The 22,726-nt window shown below is 37.4% G+C and overlaps 1 protein-coding gene across 1 annotated transcript in view; it reads right to left on the bottom strand.

Moving 5' to 3' along the window:
* LOC309807143 (E3 ubiquitin-protein ligase RLIM-like) overlaps positions 1-22,726 on the bottom strand; it is a gene marked incomplete at both ends in the record, with an annotated part of 58,612 nt that overhangs the window by 2,356 nt on the left and 33,530 nt on the right. Inside the window, one exon of the mRNA XM_082626424.1 lies at positions 576-819. Coding sequence (XP_082482550.1) covers positions 576-819 — 244 coding nt within the window. The remainder of the gene's footprint in view (positions 1-575; positions 820-22,726) is intronic.

Here is a 22,726-nt window from a genome sequence, read left to right as displayed (position 1 = left end):
GACCTGAGTTTCGAGCAGGGTTTCTCAGCCTTAGCACTACTGACATTTTGGTGCTGGACAATTCTTTGTTTTGGGGAGCTATCCTGTGCATTGTGGGATCTTTGGCAGCATCCCTGGCCTCTGCCCACTAGATGCTAGTAACACCCATGCCTCCCCTGTGACAACCAAAAATATCTCTAGCCATTGTCAAATGTCCCCAGGTGTTGAAGAGAGCACAATTGTCCCCAGTGGAGAATATTTCTGTTTGTTTTTTTTTACATGTCTATGTAGAAAAAATAATTCAAGAAGTAGGACGGACTTTCAGTTGAGGTAGAAAACCAAGAAAAATACAAATAGGCTACTTTGCACTGTTTCCCAATTAAAACAACCCAAATGTGAATCAGGAAAACAAACAAACATACCTTGACATTCTCACCAAAAATCAAGTAAATGCCAGTTCTTTTTATGAGAAGTTACTTACCAAATTAATGTAAGTCACTTCTGTATAACTTACTATTTACTATTATGAAGTTACTATTTCCTATTATGAAGTTCCTTATTCATCCCATCCTATTCCCTCCCAAAGCAAAATATACCTGTATTTTCATCTGAGTCTTGTGGTGCGTTTTCTTTAATTAGCTGAAGTCTTCTCAGCAACTCTTCTTCCGTACTTTCACCTAGAATGCCTAGAAGATTGTTGTCTCTCATAAGTTCGTAATCTTCTTCACTCAGATTATTTACGAACCTGGAGAAATCTTCTTCCCGAACCAATCGGTCCGTTTGACTTATGTGTTGGGCCGAAACTCCATCTCCTTCATCGTTGGAATCCGAGTTTTCCACCTTAATAATCAAGTGGAAAATTATCTGAAATTCACGACGTGGTGTTGAAATTCACCAATGGTCGTTTCGTTTTCTTCGCTTTCTACTTCCTGCCAGAGTGTCCGGTTCCGACTCAGTCGGATGACCCTCCACACAGATTCCTCCCTTCTCCCTTCCCGACTCAGTTCTGTGGCCCCTGGTGACGCAACAGTTGGGAGCCGCCTCTAGCCCAGAACTTGCTAGACGTTGCCTAGGCACCCATTATCTTCCCCGCTGTTAGCGAGTAGGGACTGGATTCAGGTTAAGTTTCATTTCATTCAAAACCAGCCAATGTTACTGAGGGTTTATAGTGTACCAAGCACCGTGCTTCACCTCGTTTCACCCACAGGAGCCTATTCTCAGGTTTTCAGGCTCTGATATGCTCTATTTATTCGTTACATTCCATATGACTGCCTTCTTCAAAATGCCATGCCAAAGTCAGCCTAGTTCAATGCAACAATTCTCATTTTCAGGTGCCCAGGGACCTCCGCCTTTTCTCCTCATGAATTTCTCAAATCCTAGACTCTCACTAAGAAAGCCCACAATGTTTGATAATTTACCAGGGCCCTGGCTGAGTCTCTTTAGTGTGTCCTCTCCCTTTTAACTGTTAATGGCTTCATCTTGCATTATATGGTCCTTCAGTCTTGTTTCAAACAAACAAGAAACACCAAAACTTTGGCAGGCTTTTCTGCTCAGCCAGGGAATTCCTTCTCCACAAAAGCATCAGGTTCATTTTTGTCCTCCTTTCTCATAAATATTATAAATAGTACTTAAGCAAAACTAGCCAGAACATCACAGGAACTTTTAGGACAGATACATAATAGTTACTTTGTCTGCCACAGTGAGTACTGACTTTGCTGATTTTGTCGCATGTATCACCTGAAAGGCCTGGTGAAAATAAAATAATGCTCATTTGCAATGCTATCTGGAGGAGACCTCTAATTCACTCTCAGTACACAGCTTAGAAGTTTAAGGAGCTGTGTAAATTCACAGTTGTTGTTTTGTTCACGGTCCACAGCAGGCTTTCTTGTTTGTTCTCAAGGAGAAGGAAGGATGGTAACTTTACTGGTGTGACAGTGAAGAATCTAAGTCTATGTCCTGCTTTTGACATTTGTTCCATGCCTCGTTTAACTTAAGCTAGAAAAATCAATCTTTCCCCTCTGAATCATATCTCAGCAAGACTTTGGATGAGAACAGAATCCCCTAGACTACCCTGCCTCCTTTATGGACTTCTGAGTGTATTTGTTATCTTTTACTGAAGTTAATCTTTTCACAGGGGAAATCTGTTGTAAACTTGTTTGCTGTGCCTCAATCAAAACTAGCAGTATTATGAAAATTCAGCGTGATTTGTACTCTTGATGCAGGAAACCCTCACAATCGTTAGTGTTCTTGAGAGTGATTGATTCAGTTTAATTCAATTCAATCAATTCAAGTGTCAAGTATGTTTAGCGTTTGTTAAATGTCAGTCATATTATCGGATATTAAGATACAAAGATGAGTATATTTAAGAATCTGTTGTCATTAGAGTATAACAAACAATTGAGCTACACAGAGGTAAAATTACAGTTTTGAGGAGAAAGTGATTTGAGTGAGAGAGAAAATCGGTTTCACTGCATTTGGGTTTTAAAGGATGAATAGGAGTTTTCTAAGTGAATGAAAGGGGGAAATATTTTCAAAAGTGAGAACAGCAACTGCTAACACTCGTAAAACAACAAGGATAGTAGATTTTAATTGCTAAAAAAAGACATTAGTTAAATTGGCAGAGCAAGGCCAAAAAATGGAGACCTTTATGACATGTTTAGAAGTTGGAATTTATCATTAGTGCAATGGAAAGATGTTGAAGTCTTTAGACAGTTGATGGTCAAATTTGCAATTTAGAAATAATATTGATAGTAGTGTTGAGGATGATTATGAAGGGCAACAGTTCAGATGGGAGGGTCAGAAATAGATAGAGGGCAGCCTAGGCTAGTGATGACAAGGATCTGAATCAGGGCAAAGGAATATGATTAAAATGAAGGACTTTAACAGATCTCTAGGCAGCAGAACTGATTAAACCTAGTAATATGTGGGAAAGAGGGAAAAGTGGGGAGGGGGAATATATGAGGGAAAGGCAGGGGTCAGGATTACTTCTGTATTTCTGTCTTTGCTTAGTGGACAGTGGTACCAATAAGAAGTAACACCTGATTCTGAAGTTGTATGGTTTAGCTTAAGAGGGAGAATGATTGCTTATGATTAGAATAGCATGCAAGTTACCTGAAGATTCAGAAAGTCTTACAGTCTTTCCAAATTTAGGTACAGAAGCACATGAACTAATAGCCCCGGATGTTTGGTGTTCCCTGTAGTTGGCTCTCAGTGTCAATGACTCTAGATTCCTGAACTATTTGTTCCTGGTTATGTCCCAATTCTGGTGCAAGTAACAGGGTATAGCGATCATCATCCCAGAGACCTACTTATTGACCTTGATTATTTAAATAGAAGCCACCAATATAGCTGTGCTTTACACTTAGTTCTCTCATGGCTTGACTTTCCTTCTGAGTATTGTAGTGTAGGTTCAGTAGTTTTTCCTCTGGATGGCAATATTGCTGCTTTGGCCTTTGTTCTATCCCTTGTCTTGATATCAGAAGTCTTCTGAAGATGTTTTTCCTTCACTTCTCATTTCAGAGATGGGAGGTGCATCAGGAAGTCCGGAGGTTGACTAGAGTATCACTCTAAGTTGAGTTGGAGGGGAAGAGGTTGAAGATGGAAAGTTGCTTACTTTCAAACAGAGTCAAGCACTTAAAAATTTGGCCAATCCATTGTTTATGATGTGGTGAAAAAATGGGGTGTGTGTGAGCAGATTTGGCTGTTCTTTTATCCTGGTTGTAATAATGGAGTTTTGTAATCAAGAGTTTTCTTTTACTGACTCTGTCCAAGGAAGCTTCTGAACAGATTCTATGACTCAAAGGGAGACTGAAAATAGGCAAGAAATAGCATTCTCCCTGAATATGGGTAAAAGGAGTTCCGTGGCTTTAGAACTGTAAGAAATGATCAAGACATATATTCCAGATACCTATTGCAGTATAACAAACCAGTCCAAAACGCAGTGGTAGATACAATAGAAACCATGCTGTTATAGTCAGGACTTTGTGAGCTAAGAATAAAGATAAAGAATACTGGGGATGGCTCATCTCTGCTCCATCATGACTGGGCCTCAGCTGTGGTGGCTTGAATGATTGGAGATAGATTAGACAACTTGACTGGTGTCATATGTCTGGGGCCTTGGTTCTGGCTAAGTTTCCTTTGAGTCACATCTTTTGGTGCTGAAATGTCCAACCAAGATGGCATCTTCATTCACAAATCTGGGGCTTGAGTTGGGCTGCACAGGCTGAAAAATCTGGGGCTGGTTTTCTCTCTGTCTCTGTCTTTCTCCATGAAATTTCTCGGTGTAGTTTTGGAGTCTTAGCAACCTGGATATCTCAAAGTAGTTGAACTCTTACATAGTGAGTGGCTTCACCCAAAGTAAACATCTCAAGAGACTTGGCTGGAATCTGTAAGGCTTCCTATGACTTAACCTCACAAGTGCAAGAACACCTTTTCTCTTGCATTCTGTTGATTGAATAAGCCACTGTATCAGCCCATATTCAAGAAGTGGGACACCACATTCTACCTTTCAATAGAGAGGTAACAAAGATTTTATGGTTGTATTTAATGTACTATAGCACATGATGAAAAAAATCTTATAATGATGACTTTTCAGTTTATGTGGAAATTAATCTCTCCCTCTGTTTTCTGAATTGCATTATTCTCTGGGTAAAAATAAAAAAAGGGAGGACATAAAATCTGAAGTTCTTTGCATTCAGCCTGATTTTAAAGATACCCGATTAAGGATCTTTTTATTATGTAATAGTTTTCCCACATCACAGACCATTGGTAATATTAAGAGCTATTTACTGAGCAAATGTAATTGCTAGACACTCTGCTTGTGTTTTAACTTATTTGACCTCAAGCCCCATGCAAGATAGGTATTACTATTCTCAGAGATAAAGGCATGGAGGCTGATGCAAATTAAGTGATTTTCTCAAAGTTACAGTAATAGATAATATGTTTAGATTCAAACAAGGTCTATAGGATGACTCTCCCTGTTTCGCTCTACTCCGCTATGTTTAATGAAAACACAATTTTAGACATCATTACACAATCGTAGTAAAATCTCAGTTAAATGAGATGCTTGAATCATGTTTGATCATTTTCGTGTGCCATTTCAATTCTGCTTTGGAGTTAGTCTAGAATATCTTCGTTTTAACTTAATAAAGAGTAATTTTAAATCAAGAAGTAAACATAATTAAAGCTGGATAAGATATTTCATATTTTTATGTTTTTTTCTTTCCCACCAGAAGGATGGGTTTAAAGCTTGAAAGCATTGATGCAGAAAAATGAATATAAATATGCATGTCTCATGGAATCTACTGGAATTGGTTCTTTGACACAAATACTTGTTTTGAATCTAAACACGAAATTCTTGTTAATTGAAATCACACCCTTTCCACTTACATAGGCTTGACACTAGGAATTAGTTTCATCTCTTCCTTATGCTTACCTCTAATTATGGAAATAAAAATGTATTTATTTAGCAACGTCTCATCCCTCTTATGATTTCCTTTCTTCCCGGTTCTGCTCAGATTTAAACTTTTGATAGCTTTTCTATTAGTGCCGTGTCAGTGGATAGTTTGCTTCTATGCTTTCTCTAGTTTTGAGCCATTTTACACATTTCTCTGAGGCATGCTCCAGGTCTGTTATTCACAAGCAAGTTAGTTCATATTTCCGCACATTTGTTTATTTGTAAAGTCTTACATCCTAGATTGTTGTAATAAATAAATAAACTTACATATACATAAATAATATTCTGTTTGTTACCTATATAGATATATTTAAAGATGAATTTTACGGTTCCAAGGATGAAACGGATATCAGGTTTGTTTCTCAAAACAAATGAACACAGAGAACACAAAATGAATAAGCAACACAAAAGCTCACAATATATGAGCAAAACCAAATTAAGCAGGCCTGCTGTATACAGATTCACAGGTTGTGCCCTCTAAAATTCCCAGGGGGCTCCATTCATGTAAAGAAGAAAGTGAATGACACTCCTATAAATATGCAGTGCACCACCTGTACAACTGAACATGCAGACCCTGAAAATGAGCTTTAATGCTATCTTCTGCCTTCCTTCGACCCAGTAGGGAGAAGAGAAGAGGATAATGAACTCAGGGAGAGCAAATAGTTACTTTATTACTTGTTCTCCAGGCCTAGAATTTTATATGCTCCTATTGAAGGGAGGTTGGTGATTTTGTTCAGTAGCCTGCAGACACAGGGAGGTGCACCGCCTCTTTCACCAAGTATTTACACCAGTAGGTGTAACCACAACGGCAGCGTGTGATGTGGGTAAAAATGGTCACCTCACATCTCTGTCATGTCGACTCTCCCTTTTATGGTGCTAATTGGGTGTTGTAGTCGCTCTTATGGAGAGTCACTGAATGGTCAGTCTGGGTTGCCTATTCAAAGAAACTCACCACATTTTCAAATTACATTACAAAAAGGCCCCTATATTTCAGGCATACCATTTTGCTTAAATTCAAACTACTGTACTATAATCAAGTTGCCTCTCTTGCTTAAGTCTCAATATCCACAAACCTCAACAAATTCAATGGACAGTAGGTTGACCAAAGGGTGAAAGTTTTTTAAAAAGTAGCATTTGTATTGGGAGCAGAGTTTGGATTTCCTTATGGTCGGATTTCCTGGGGCCTCTTTAATATTCAGGCTAAATGCAAGCTCTTATCCACACTATTAGAATGCATCCTCTATCTTCAAACACATTTGACAAATTATTGCATATAGAATAAAGTAAAATGTGTAGTAAGTCCTTACAAAAATCACTCTAGATTTGCCAACATTACTACATTTTCATCTTTCAAACTTCAGTTTAAATGTCACTTCCATGGAAAGGTCTTCCTGACCAGTTTATCTAAAATAAAATTGTGCATGTCATGCTCTGTCACAGACGCTTATCTCTTCCTCCAATAAACTGTATACTATAAGAATAGTGATCTTTATAGCTCAACCTGTGTTTTCCATCTATTCAGTTCCTTAAAGTAGATACTAAATGAATATGCGTTGGAGAGTGAAATAAGTAAAGTAAGGAAGAAAGGCCAGAGGGAGGAATGGAGGAAGGAATTGCCTCTGGCAAAGATTCTCTCTCCGTCTTTTTTCATTCTGGCTGCTGTAACAAAATGCCACAGACTGGGTAGCTTATAAACAACAGAACTTTATTTTGTAATGTTATGGAGGCCTGAAGTCCAAGATCAAGATAGCAGCATGGTCTCATTCTGGTGAAAGCCCTCTTCCTGATTCATAGCCAGAACCTTCTTGCTGTGTCCTCACATGGTGGAAGGGGGCTAGTGAGCTCTCTGGAGCCTCTTTTAAAAGACATTGATCCCATTCATGAAGGAATTTGTGGAATCTAAAAAATACAACCAACAAGTGAATATAACGAGAAAGAAACAGACTTACAGATGTGGTGAACAAACTGGTGGTTACCTGTGGGGAGAGGGAAGGGGAGAGGGTAGGGGATTAAGAGGTACAAACTATTATGTATAAAATAAGCTACAAGGATATACTGTACAGCACAGGGACTATAGCTAATATTTTATGATAACTATAAATGGAGTATAACCTTTAAAAATCACAAATGACTATATTGTACAGCTGTAGCTTATATTGTATACCAACTATATTTCAATGAAAATAATAATAATAGTCACAAAAAATCTGAAATAAAAGGCATTAATCCCATTCATGAGGGTGCCACCCTCATGACCTAATCACCTTCCAAGGGCTCCACCTCCTAATACCACCAATTTGGGGGGTTAGGATTTCAACATATACATTTTGAGGGAACATAAATATTCAGACCATAGCACTCCTCTTTGACCAAACGTGAGTCAGCCTTCTCTGAGTCCTCTTTCTAACTAGTCCCTGACCTTAGGCTCTGTCCTTGGCCCATTTAGACTAGTATTAGCATGAATTCTGGTGGGTCAGTTTAGCAAAAATCCTCTACCCTTGATATATGATCAAACTCTTTATCCCTCACCCTTCATGTCTTATCACCCTAGCCTGACTACAGAAAAAACTTCTGTCAAATTGATTTAGCCAGAATTCTCCTTACCCCTGATGTTTCCTCTTAGTAATTTTCTACTGACCCCCACCCTGCTCCTTGCCTTTATATCTCTACTTGTTCTTATTATATTAGGAGTTGAGCCCCATCTCCCTCTCCTACTACACAGCCCCTCTGTAGTAGTCTTCCTGACTTATCCTTGCTACCTTTAACAAGTATCATGTATACTTGTTTTCTTCTGTACCTTCAAGGCTTTCCCTACCTACATCTCTCTGCATATGCTGTCACTTTTTCCATGCCTTTGTCCACATTGTAATCTGTGCTTGCGATGCCCTACCCTTTATGCCCTAGTTCATATCAAACCTCTCTGCAATATCTGTACCCTTCTAGTCCTGTATTAAATACACTGCCCTTCAAGATGGCCTGTAAAACTCCTGTTTGCATAAATATTTGCCATTTTTCACCTTCCTGTTTCCTCTTAGACTCTTAAATAGAACAATGTGTGCACTTGCCTTCTACTAGATTGTAAACTGTAGTGATGCAAGAAGTAGGCATCATTATGTGCCCCTCTAATGCCTAACACCAAATGTTATGCACAGTTAGAAACTCAATAAATACCGGATTAGTTGAACTATGGTCCTACTATATAGTGAAAAATTCAAAGGCTATTGAATTGGATTCTGATCTCCCCCGCTCATGAGCTGTGTGACATTGGGTAAGTTATTTAATCTCTCACTTTTAGTTTCATTATTTGTAAAAGGCAATGATGCCTAAATGGGTTGTGGTAAACTTTAGTGACATTCTGTGTAAAACAAAGTAAATGTGATACTATATGTAAAGGTGTCTCCTGCTTAAGGTCAGGAATCCATTTGTAAAAATCAAGCCGTTTTTGTTCAAATGTAACCAGGAAAAAATTTCCTATTATTTTAATGGAAACCTTTAGTATGTTTTATATGTTAGCCCAACAACCCCAACAAATTTCCTGAAACGCAATGAAATAAAAGAAACAAAAAATTGTTATAATATAGATATTTAAAATCATGATATCCTAATCACCTAATAATTAATATGGTTTTAACAAACATTGCTTTGCAGTAACATGGCCTCTCTTAACCCCAGTAACATCAGAGTTGCACATCCTCTTCTGTGACACTTTGCAGGCTTTTCAAAATATCTACACAGGAGTCTGAAGTTTTACCCAATGTATTTGGAATGTAACTCAAGATTTTCTCCAACCACTGTGTTCTTATAAAAGTTACCTTGAGTTTGCAGATGTAAATATGTTTTATTGCTGTATAATCACTGGCTGAAGAATATTTGATTGAGAACTAATTAAATTCTCTGTAGTGTAAGTATTAAAGCAAAGAGCTCTTCTAACAGGGAAGTAATAGGAGATATTTTGTGTGTTATATCTTCATATAGGATTGCTAAACAGTGTTGTTCTTAATAAATGTTATTTTCTAACTTCCTTCCATTATGAATCAAATTAATTCTAAACCCAAGATTTAATTTAGTCTTCATTTCTCAAATTCAGTTAAAACATTCATTTTTGGGGTTTTAAGAATTTAATTCAGTCATGCAAAAATATATCTAGGGGTTTATTTTATTTTTTAGTTTTAATTTAATTTTTTTCTTGAAGTATAGTTGATTTACAATATTGTATAAGTTTCTGGTGTACAGCAAATTGATTCAGTTATATATGTATATATATATATATATATATATACACATATATATACATATATATTCTTTTTCAGATTCTTTACCCTTATAGGTTATTACAAAATATTGAATATAGTTCCCTATGCTATACAGGAAGTCCTTGTTGGTTATCGATTTTATATGTAGTCGTGTTTATATGTTAATCCCAACCTCCTAATATATCCCTCACCCCCTTCCACTTTGCTAACCATAAGTTTGTTTTCTATGTCTGTGGGTCTTTTTCTGTTTCATATATAAGTTCATTTGTATAATTTTTTTTAGATTCCACATATAAGTGATATCGTATTATATTTGTCTTTCTGTGTCTGGCTTAGTTCACTTAGTATGATAGGTCCATACATGTTGCTGCAAATGGCATTATTTCATTCTTTTTTATGGCTGAGTAATATTCCATTGTGTGTATGTGTGTGTGTTTATGTGTGTGTATATATATATATATATATATATATATATATATATATATATATATATATATATATATATGAAACACATCTTCTTTATCCATTCATCTGTTGGTGGGCATTTAGGTTGCTTCCATGTCTTGGCTATTGTAAATAGTGCTACAGTGAACTTTGGGGTGCATGTATCTTTTCAAATTATGATTTTCTCCTAGGGCTTTATTGATAATGACATACACTCTAGCCCACCTACCTCACTTATATTTCCATATATCCTGAGTGAGTCAGTCTCTTTTTTTTTTGTCTTTTTAAGAAATCTGGATGCTTTCTAGATAATAGCTATCTCCATATGCACATCTGAACCATTTGCATGGTTTCTTTTAAGTTTATTATTAGGGAAGCTTAGAATAATTTCATAACAACATAGAAAGTGATTGTATACAAAGTTTATTTTAACTGTGGACTACCCCCACTCCTACCCCAAATACTCATAGACTGAAAGGTCATCAGAGATGAGCTTGTCTTTGGGAATTGGAGCGTGGAAATTAGAGAAAGGAAGGAAATCATGGAACTACTTCAGTTGGAGATGAAAGAGTGGGTAAATGCCCTTTTCTTGAAAAAAAGATGAATTTCCTACTAGAGGAGAAATCTCTTAAAATATTCAGCTGCGCCAGTGATTAACTGTGTTGCAAATTTAGTTGCATTCGGCAGGTACTGCAGGGAACAACTAGTGTGTATGCCTTGGCATAGTAAAAAAAACTATGTAGACAGAAAGTATATGTCATTTATCTAGTTATTGAATAGCCTGAAATATAGAGCAGTCGAATACTATTTGTAATTTGCGTGAGTGTGTGTGTGTGTGAGAGTGAGCAAAGCTGTGTTTGACACTAACATCCATTTTTCCTGACTTAAGAACAATAGTTTAATAGATAATTGTTGTTTAAAGAACTGACTGATGTCAGACAGGAAGTTCCCCTCATATTGATTATGTGTAAAAATGCCTAGGAGGGCTTGGGACTGACAGAAACCATCAGTAAACTTCAAAACTCAAACGAGAATTTAGTTGACAGCAGGGTGTTCAGTACAGAAAATAGTTTCAGCACTGACACTGTCTTCTAAGGATCAGTATCTATCCATCTGTATAACAGATATCTGTGCGAAAGACAGTGTGGTATGGTGGAATGAAAACTGAACTTGTAATTGGAATATGGGGATTAGGTTCCAGCTGAGTTCTTTCTACTGGTGCTATCTCGGAGAGTTACACCTCTAAGAATAGCATTCTTTGTTTTTAAACTATGTCTAAGGATCTTTTGGGCTCTATATTTCTATGAAACTCTGATCCTATTTTAACATTGTAGGGGTTCTGTGTGTTGGAAGATAGCTAGATAGATCAATGGATGCATGTATGGGTGGGTGGAAAGATAAGTGAGTACATACACACACATATACATATACATACATATGTATGCACAATATATACATATAAAAATATATACTTATATATATATAGGACTATATATGTGTGTGTGTAACACCTACAGGTTATTTCCATGCATATGTGTCTACATAGAGTGACATCACAAATTCTGGCCATGGTTTTCCTTTTCATTGACAAATATGACAATAAATCATCTATCATCTATTATTAAAGAGGTAAGACCTCTTAACAGCAAATGGGTCTTGAAAGAGATTTTAACATTGTGAAAGATACGTTAAAATAATCCACAAATATTCATATGCATGTATTGTGAAAATGCTTCTTAGTGGATACAAATGTAAAAGGTGAATAATAAAAGTATCATGAATTCTTTATTCTTCATTGATAAAGAATTCCAATATTGAAAATTTACTGGGCAGTACTAAATAAGTGAGTATCAGGAGTCTGATCTTGCCAAAATCATAACTTTAACTTTTGATGTATAGTATAAATACTATTAGCAGAAACATATTTTTCTAGCAATGACCTTAATAAAAATAAAGCTCCTGTAAATAACACACGTGAAATCTACATTTTACTCCGTTAATCAACATGTTTAGGTTCATGGGACACTAAAGACCACAGTCATCAATATTACAGAGCATTTTATTAAGTATATATTATGACACCATGAGTGGGTAGACATTTAGATCTGTAGTCTACACAGACTGAGTGCATTTCTGCGACATAGTTGTCTTTAGTTGAGTGGAACAGGCCCATCGGTGAGAGGTCACAAGTAATCAGCTATCTATATATACTTGGAAGTTTAGAAATAGTTGAGAGTTTATTTATTTATTTTACTTTAAATGTGTACAGTTTATTATATATCAATTACACCTCACTAAAGCTAAATAATTGAGTTTTCTTGGGATTAGAGACAATGTTTTGAGATGGAGAGAGAATTATCTTAGAGAGTAAATGAAGAGTTGGGATAAATGATCATTTTCTCTGGAAGGAAAAGGGTTTATAATAGGAACCCCTAAGAAGGCATATTGAACTGGCCTTATTTAACATTTTTTTCAAGGGCTCAAGATAAGAAGTACCATGGGAGAATTTCCAAATTTGTGTACAGAACTAAGATCTTCCAGGTAATAAAAAAATCATCAAAGTAGGATGAACAGGAGTTGAAATGAGCAGAGGAGCTCTAATGAGAGCAGGGAGAAACAGTTCAGGTAAAATCAATGAAACTCTTCTATGAGACGGAAGCCTCTGAGAACTGATTATCACTGCGGAAGAAAGTCTAAGGACGCCGTTGCCTGAAGGTTCAGTCTAAGATTACGACCAGGAAACCAACACTGACCAAATTTGTTGGACATTATCACAAAGGTTATTGGAAACAAAGTGAAAGGTATTGTCTTACCCTTGGACAAAATAGAAATTTGCTTGAACCTAGAAGTTCTTAGGAAGTTTTGATAAGTACACCTTAAAATACAGAGGGAAGCAAAAACCATCGAGGGAGAGGAGGAAATTCCGTTTGAGAATAGGCGGTTAAAAGAACTCAGTCTGGAAGACACGATGTGGGAGGGAATCTGAGTAGCTCATGTAACGTGTGTATAGATTATTCACTAAATCTTGAGTTAGCTCTTAAGATTGGGAAGAAGCAGCATTAGGGAAAAATAAAGCAAGCTGTCCTCCACATCCTAAGACACGGTACCAACTGAGACTATAAATCTGCAGGTCCAGATTCATTCCCAGATGGTAGGCTGATGGGAAGCTGTTAGCCAGAGTTAGGGGGGTAGGGAGCAAATGCCCAACTTCAGATGCTGTAGAGGGTAACGATCTGCCTCTCTCATGCAGGGGGAGATGGAATTCTCAGCTCAATGCCTCAGGACTCCGGTCCATTATCATGGCTGTTCTAATCTGTTTCTGAAGTGGTCTTTCCTACAGCATTTAAAAAAGTGACTGCATTATCCTGAACATTTTTATCAAGTAACAAATCAGCTGATATAAATGCATAAAGTTGGCTGAAAGCAGGCCAGGATTTCAAAGCCCCTTCGGCATGTGTAGGTTGGGCACACGTCATGGGGCCTAAGAGTTTATTTAGATGGGGGGTCTTAAAAAGCTGCAAATAAAAGTGACCATAAAATCATCAAACTTTAAAGTTGGAAAAAGCCTCATTCTTTTTCAAATGTAAAAAAGCATTAACTGAGTCATTAAATGAGCTTTTAAAAAAGCCTCCTGGCAAGAGAGTGACAGATATAGAACTTTAAACCCATGCCTCTGGGGCCAATGCTCTTTCTATCATAAAATGTTTCTCCCTAACATTTGATGAATCAGAACATACACACACAAACACACACACACATAACGTTAAGACCCAGGGTTCACTCTTCAACTTGCTTTCAACCATATGAAAACTTTATGGATTGAGTCTTTCAGATATTATTTCAGAGCAGATAAGCCAAACGCTATTTCTCTCACCTGGCTCCAAGCACTGTTCAATCTTCTCCAACTGGGTATAATTATTCACTAGGGATCTCACCTACTGTTCAACACTCAAACTTGTGATGGCCATGCTGTGGACTCCATTGTCTTGAGAGGAAAGCTTACACACCAAAACATTTGGGTGGGTGAAAGGAACACAGGAGAGGAGACTAGAGGAAAGGTATCAGTGAATATGTAGTGAGTTGTTGCTTTTCTACCTTGATTATGCCTAAATGGCTATTTTTATTAACGTGAGCTTGCGCTACATGCTTGATGCATGACACACGCAGACTCCCTTAACTTAGAACATAATTGTGGCACATGTATCTCCAGCTACAAATATAGATACCGAAGAGCCTAAGGAACTCTGAGAGTCATATACCTTCATTTATTTTTTTGAGTTTTCCTTTCTTTGGGAGATTGAAGAGAAATAAAAGCTAAAAAATATCCCTTATTCACCTGGCAATTTCTTTTCATCTTCCTTTTCTCAGGTAACATCTCCTCTAGGAATCCTCCCATACCCAGGAAAAGATAGTTACTCCTGCTCTTTACAATCAAAACCCCCTGGGCTACCCTTTCTCATATCTTTTATAGCAGAGTGTTGAATTGTGGATTTACTTGTCTGAATCTTCTTTAGCCTGTGAGAAAATTGAGTGCAGGGGCTGAATCTTCCAACAGTGTATCTTCCAGTGCCAAGCACAAAAGAGCCAACTAACATGTAGCTTTAAAAAAAAAAGTATCTTGTACATATTGTAAGTGTTCAATACATTTGTACATCAAATACATGAAATAATCAAGGCTAAGAAATATGATAGGAAAAAATTAATGTTAAGGAGGATTTATAAATGAGTAGAAAGGGGATTTTAGGGAAGAAGTCATGATTTAAGATTATTAGTTTTTTTAACCTGGTATAGGTTGAGGATTGCTATAGAAGAAAAGGCAGTTCAGTACTTTGAAAATGTGTGAAGTCTATATTCATTAGTTCATCAGCTAAAATAAGGTGGTATGCCCATAGCTGCTCATCTTTCAAATTTTTTCATAAATGTCAACTTGTTGAAAATATTTTTGAAACTAATTTTTCTTTACCTTTTAAATTCTCTTGGAATTAAACGTGGTGATTTACCACTAAGACCTTCAAGATGTATTAATTTATTTAGGCCACCGTAATAAATTTCAGAGAGAGTCTTTGTACAGAGATGCATTTTAAAAAACACAGTTAATCACCCAAAAGTAATTTATAAAGGAATTCAAATTGTAACCATTACTCATTAAAAAAAGGAGAAAGGAATTAAATTCATAAAAAGTTGAACATTCTTAAATCTTCATCCCCCTACTCAATTTTCTTGTACTTCAGTGCTGCAGAATCTCTAATACAGAAATCTTCAATTATATCCAGCACTTTTTGGCTTTTCCCTTTTCTTTACAAAACCTCCATTCTTTTCTTTTTCTTTTTTTTAAACATCTTTATTGGAGTATAATTACAATACAATTGTGTGTTAGTTTCTGCTGTATAACAAAGTGAATCAGCTATGTATATACATATATCCCCATATCCCTTCCCTCTTGCATTTCCTTCCCACCCTCCCTATTCCACCCCTCTAGGTGGTCACAAAGCACCCAGCTGATCTCCCTGTGCTATGCGGCTGCTTCCCACTAGCTCTCTATTTTTTTATATTTGGTAGTGTATATATGTCCATGCTACTCTCTCACATCGTCCCAGCCTAACTTTCCCCCTTCCTTGTGTCCTCAAGTCCATTCTCTATGTCTTTGTGTTTATATCTGTCCTGCTCCTAGGTTCATCAGAACCTTTTTTTTTTAGATTCCATGTATATTTGTTAGCATACAGTATTTGTTTTTCTCTTTCTGACTTACTTCGCTCTGTATGACAGACTCTAGGTCCATCCACCTCACTACAAATAACTCAATTTCGTTTCTTTTTATGGCTGAGTAATATTTCATTGTATATATGTGCCACACCTTCTTTATCCATTCATCTGTTGATGGACATTTAGGTTGCTTCCATGTCCTGGCTATTGTAAATACAGCTGCAATGAACATTGTGGTCCATGACTCTTTTTGAATTATGGCTTTCTCAGGGTATATGCCCAGTAGTGAGATTGCTGGATCGTATGGTAGTTCTCTTTTTTAGTTTTTTAAGGAACCTCCATACTGTTCTCCATAGTGGCTATACCAATTTACAGTCCCACCAACAGTGTAGGAGGATTCCCTTTTCTCCACACCCTCTCCAGCATTTACTGTCTGTAGATTTTTTGATGATGGTCATTCTGACCGGTGTGAGGTGATACCTTAATGTGGTTTTGATTTGCATTTCTCGAATGATTAGTGATGCTGAGCATCCTTTCATGTGTTTGTTGGCAATCTGTATGTCTTCTTTGGAGAAACGTCTATTTAGGTCTTCTGCCCATTTTTGGATTGGGTTGTTTGTTTGTTTGATATTGAGCTGCGTGAGCTACTTGCAAATTTTGGAGATGAATCCTTTGTCAGTTGCTTCACTTGCAAATATTTTCTCCCATTCTGAGGGTTGTCTTTTCGTCTTGTTTATGGTTCCCATTGCTGTGCAAAAGCCCCATAGCAGTACTGTGAGTGTCACTGAAGAAAACTTGAGTCCACTTATCCACATGCAGTAAACCCAATCTACTGACACTGGGTTTGGTGAAAGAAAGTGACGTTTTTATTGTAAGGTGCCATACAAAGAGTCCAGGACAGCTAGTACTCAAAAAGCCTCATTTTCCTGATGGGTTTCAGCAAAGTGTTTTTAAAGACAAGGTGAGGGAGGGGAGTCCCAGTGTATGTGATCAGCTTGTGCACAGCTCTCTGTTTGGTTGATGGTGAGGTTACAGGACAGTGTCCCAGGGGTTAAGGTCATCAATTCTTTGGCTCCAGTAGGCCTGGGGGCTATGTGCTCATGGTCATTAAGTAGTTAACCTTCCATTTGGTGGGGGTTTTAGCATCTGTAAAGCAGGAAATGTGCATCAAATACTGTTATCTATGCACTTCAGAGAGGAGCTAAAGTAGAGGATATGGGGGAGGGGTCTATCCTAGGAAGGCCCCATAGGGTCCTCCTCTGTTACATGAGCCCTGATGTTCTTTCCAAAATCCTCTTAAAGTTGAGGACAGACAGATTTGGTTTCCATTTTTTGCTACCAAAAGCATCCTAACTTATACACTTGGCATAAAAATACTCTACTAATTTGGTACCTGCTCAGAGGTGTTGCTCAGGGCTGTACACAACTCCAGCATGTGTCATTCACATTGACATTGTTATGAATGGTACCCCCTGGAGTTGTGCAGTCCCCAACTTTCATAGTTGTAAAAGGCTGTGCTGCTTTGTATCTGCTCATCTTTCCAGCTCTCCTTCAGTTGTCTTACATATGTGAGCTACAGTTGAGTCAGTTCCAACTACTTTTGCTCTCCAGAGGAACCATGGTATTACTTGGGCTTTTTTTTTTTTTTTTTTTTCCTTTTTGCGGTATGCGGGCCTCTCACTGTTGTGGCCTCTCCCATTGTGGAGCACAGGCTCCGGATGCGCAGGCCCAGCGGCCATGGCTCACGGGCCCAGCCGCTCCGCGGCATATGGGATCCTCCCAGACCGGGGCACGAACCCGTATCCCCTGCATCGGCAGGCGGACTCTCAACCACTGCGCCACCAGGGAGGCCCTACTTGGGCTTTTTGTGATCACTTTGTTCCCAATGCCAAATACAGATTCTTCACAGTTTGTTCATCTGACAAAGTCGTGTTTATTCTTTGCTGGTCTTCTCCGATATCACCTTTACTATAAAACTTTTCTTGTCACATTATTTTCCTGCCATAGACCTTAGGCACTCATAGTAAATGACTTTATCAAATGTAAACATAGCACTCTGTGTACATTTCTATCAATGCATCTCATGATGGTTTTATGTTAGTCTTCTGTACTGACCTATGTGCTTTTTTGAGCAAACAGATTTTTCTAATTGTGGCCTAGTAGAGGAAACCCTAGCACACAGCAGATGCTTAAAGGACTCTCTCTTTGTGGACTGTTTAATGTATTCATTAACACTCATAATTCACTGAATGAACCAAATCATTTAATATTTACAGTTTTCCACAGCAAGATCTTTTTCGACCCACCACCTAGAGTAATGAAAATAAAAACAAAAATAAATAAATGGGACCTAATGAAACTTAAAAGGTTTGCACAGCAAAGGAAACCATAAACAAAATGAAAAGACAACCCTCAGAATGGGAGAAAATAGTTGCAAACAAAGCAACTGACAAGGGATTAATCTCCAAAAGATACAAATAGCTCATTCAGGTCAATATCAAAAAGACAAACAACCCAATCAAAAAATGGGTGGGAGACCTAAATAGACATTTCTCCAAAGAAGACATACAGGTGGCCAACAAACACATGGAAAGATGCTGAACATCACTAGGCATTAGAGAAATGCAAATCAAAATGACAGTGAGGTATCACCTCATACCAGTCAGAATGGCCATCATCAAAAAATCTACAGACAGTAAATGCTGGAGAGGGTGTGGAGAAAAGGGAATCCTCCAACACTGTTGGTGGAACTGTAAATTGGTACAGCCACTATGGAGGACAGTATGGAGGTTTCTTAAAAAACTATAGTTTGAGCTACCATATGACCTAGCAATCCCACTCCTAGGCATATATCCAGAGAAAACCATAATTCGAAAGGATGAATGCACCCCAGTGTTCACTGCAGCACTATTTATAATAGCCAGCATGTGGAAGGAACCTAAATGTCCATCAACAGAAGAATGGATAAAGAAGATGTGGTACATAAATACAATGGAATATTACTCAGCCATAAAAAGGAATGAAATAATGCCATTTGCAGAGATATGGTTGGAGCTAGAGATTGTCATACAGAGTGAAGTAAGTCAGACAGAGAAAAACAAATATTGTATAGTACCATTTATGTGCGGAATCTAGAAAAATGGTAGAGATGAACTTATTTGCAAAGCAGAAATAGAGTCACAGATGTAGAGAACAACCTTACGGTTACCAAGGGGGGAAGCGGTGGGTGGGATGAATTGGGAGATTGGGACTGACATATATAACTACTATGTATAAAATAGGTAACTAATGAGAACCTACTGTATTTCACAGGGAACTCTACTCAGTGTTCTGTGGTGGCCTAAATGGGAAGGAAATCTAAAAAAGAGCAGATATATGTATATGTATGACTGATTCACTTTGCTGTACAGCAAGAAACTAACACAACATTGTAAAAGAACTATACTCCAATAAAAATCAATTAAAAATTTTAGAGTTTTCAATCCCCCATTATCACATATATCCAGATGCAGCAATATTTACTTCTTCTATCAGTTGCCAATGTCAACTAAAAAAAACAAACAAACAATACCAGCATAGTAAGGAGAAACTTTACTGAAAAGGTTAAGTGCGAGGAGGGGTCTATTGCAATTGGGGGAGGAGAACTATTGCATTAGGGAGAATGCTGTGACCCTAAGATCTGCAAGCCTCTCAGTGGTTAATCAAAAGGGGTTTTTCTTCTCTTGAGAGTAAGTAACAAGGGTATTAAGTGTAGGCTGTGGGAAAATGGTATAAAAGAGTAGCTTGAGTGGATGGTAGATCAGAGAATATTTTACCCTGAGCTCAGCCTGTTCTTAGGAGAGATTATATGTTGACTCAGTCTGACAGTGAGTCAGAGTTCTGGAGCCTGGAGCAAGGAGTGAAACTTTACAGTTTGATTAATTAGCAGTTTGTTCCAATTGATTAGTAGGAATAAACACTTCAGATGATAATTTATGAGACCAAAAAAAATGGCAATTTGGAATATCTTGGTCTGGCATTGCCATCGGTAAACACGAGGAGGCATCTGTGGTGGTTCTTAGGATTAAGCTGTTTTCCACAACACAAAGGGCAGAGAGATATCTTAACTTTTGTTGTTTTCCAGGATTCGAGGGCTCAGGTAAAATTCAACATTGTCACTAATAATAGTTTTCAGTATTGAAGGACACAATTAGACTATATAAAACTTTATTTTCTTTTCCAGTGGTCATCACACAGCCAAGCAAATGTATCCACTTGTTAAATTTAATTACCTTTTATCTTAGAGAGTTCCCACAAATTAAATAGGTCGGAAATTTTTTATAAAGAATCAAATATTGCTTTCCTGTCTGAAAAGTGTGGACTGAGTATCAGAGACTTATCAGATTCCCTTCAAGCTAAAGTCACCTTCATTCACTTGATAAGACTGTAGAGGGCACAGTTGGACTGAAACAAAGCTTGAGTGAAAGAGTGTGAGAACTTTATTATACCTAGCTAATACCCAAATGTGTGCTGTCAGTGATTCATATCTGCCTTTCAGAGCAAAGGTTTTTTAAAAAATCTTTCTAAAAGAGGGTTTTCTTATTTGTCACTTTACTTTCTTTATACTTAATCCTAACAACATTTCATGTGGGAAAATGTGTTTGAAGAGATGGAATTATAAATGAGTCCAGCATTATTGTTATAGTCCCTGTATTAAAGTGTTACTGTAAGCTAAGGCAAGGAAGTCAAAGATAGTAGATTAAGAGAAAACTGCTGGGGAAATGAGCAAGCATTATTAAAAACAAGTCAGGGCTTCCCTGGTGGCACAGTGGTTGAGTCTGCCTGCCGGTGCAGGGGACACGGGATCGAGCCCTGGTCTGGGAGGATCCCACATGCCGCGGAGCAGCTGTGCCCGCGTGCCACAATTGCTGAGCCTGCGCGTCTGGAGTCTGTGCTCCGCAGCAGGAGAGGCCGCGATAGTGCGGGGCCCACGCACTGCGATGAAGAGTGGCCCCCACTCGCCGCAACTACAGAAAGCCCTCGCACAGAAACGAAGACCCAACACAGCCATAAATAAATAAATAAATAAATAAATATTTTTTTAAAAAATAAAATAAGAAAAATAAAAACAAGTGACAGGTTTGTATTACTCTATTGGAAGTAGCATATAGTAGTGGAAAGACTAAGGAATTAGTTAGTCTATCTGTAAGCTATTTGAAGCACAGCTTTTCCAAAGCTAAGTACAGTTTTCTCTAATCATCAGTTGATTTGTGGTTTCAAAATCCTGTAGTGTTCTTGATGCAGTTACCACCAACATGAAGCATGCCCTTCTTCCTAATGGTCTACTCCTCCCCTTCCTTGTACTATATGTGCAAAACAAATGACATATACAAACTCTTTATGTTCTCTTTTCACCCTGCTTTCATTCTACATTGCACCAAGATTTTATTTTCCACATCAGTAATGGCTTTATAATTTCCAAATTCAAAGGTTTTTCTTGTCTCATTTACTTTAAAATCTCAATTGCTTTTGATCTTTTGCTCCTCACAGATGACTCTTATCTCTTTTGCTGTAATTGTGTTGACTATGTACTACCTGTTACTCTTTTTACATATTTAGCAAATCAGTTTGTTACTTTGAGTGCTTCTTTTTGATTTTTCCCATCCCATTATTTTGGGAATTCACCATACTTCGGTATTTTGTGTGCTGGTTCTCTTCTATCAGACTATTGATTCAATTTTATGTTTCCAGCTAAAACCTGCCATTGGATTGGCTATTACCTCAGTGGGAAATGGCTATGGTATCCATGTAATGTACTCTCACTAAAGCCCCAACTTTATATTGCTAATTGCCTTCTAAATATTCATAAATGGATGTCTTGCTATTCCTTGAAAGATAGCTATTCAAAATCATTTTTCTCTCCAAACCTAGTCCCACTTTCTGATTTTCTCATTCTTCTATCTCTGCCATAGCCTTTAGATACAAAAATATTTGAATGTTTTTTCAACTAACACTCTGTAGGCTCCTTGCTATCCTCCTAGGCCAGGTCTTTGGGCCAAGGTAACTAGTCTCTAGATCCATTAGAAAGTCCAAGGGGGCAGAATTTTCTTTATGCTTTGTTCATTAATGTAGCCTAATCACAAAGGATGATAACTAGATCACTTAATATTCATTAATAAATGAATGAGCCCAAATACCCAAAGTTAGGTTCTCCTATTATTTATTTTACATTAATTACCAGATGAATATTTTTTAATACCACTTTTGTATTGCTGCTTTTCTGATCAGAAACTTCATTTAGTCTATTTTGTCTCTTTTTTTCTGACTTTTAAGATTGTCCATTTTTCCATTCTAAGGAGGTCCTAAGAAAGTGAATTAATGTTGTGGTTAAGAGTGAACGTACTGGAGTTAAACAGCCTGAGTTTGATTATTGTTCTTTCATTTACTAACTGGGACAGATATTTAATTTTTCTGTGCCTTGATTTCTATGTCTGTAAAATTGAGATAATGATCACTGGATTGATGTTAGGATGAAATAAGTTAGTGCCTCTTAAGCACTCAAACAGTGCCTGGTATTTAATGAATGCTCAATATGCCTTATTATTGTTATTATTATTATTAACCTCTACATTTGAAAAGCGTCTGTACAGTCAGTGACATCCAGATGTTTAATAGAATATATCCCATCTTTCAAACAAAATTTTACATGTAATCCCAATAACTTTATGAAATACAAAATAAGTGTGGCTTTGATTATTTGTACCCTCCGCTCTTTCATAAACTCATAAATGTCCTTGACAAAATCCCCAAACTCCAAGAATACAATTTAAAAACCACTGGTCTCAGTAACTTTTTTTCTTTTTTTAAAATATTTATTTTATTTGGCTGCACTGGGTCTTAGTTGCAGCATGCA

The sequence above is a fragment of the Mesoplodon mirus genome, assembly GCF_964341445.2.
Source record: "Mesoplodon mirus genome assembly, chromosome: 1".
NCBI classification, from domain to species: Eukaryota; Metazoa; Chordata; class Mammalia; order Artiodactyla; family Ziphiidae; genus Mesoplodon; species Mesoplodon mirus.
This window is presented reverse-complemented; position numbering and strand designations above follow the sequence as displayed.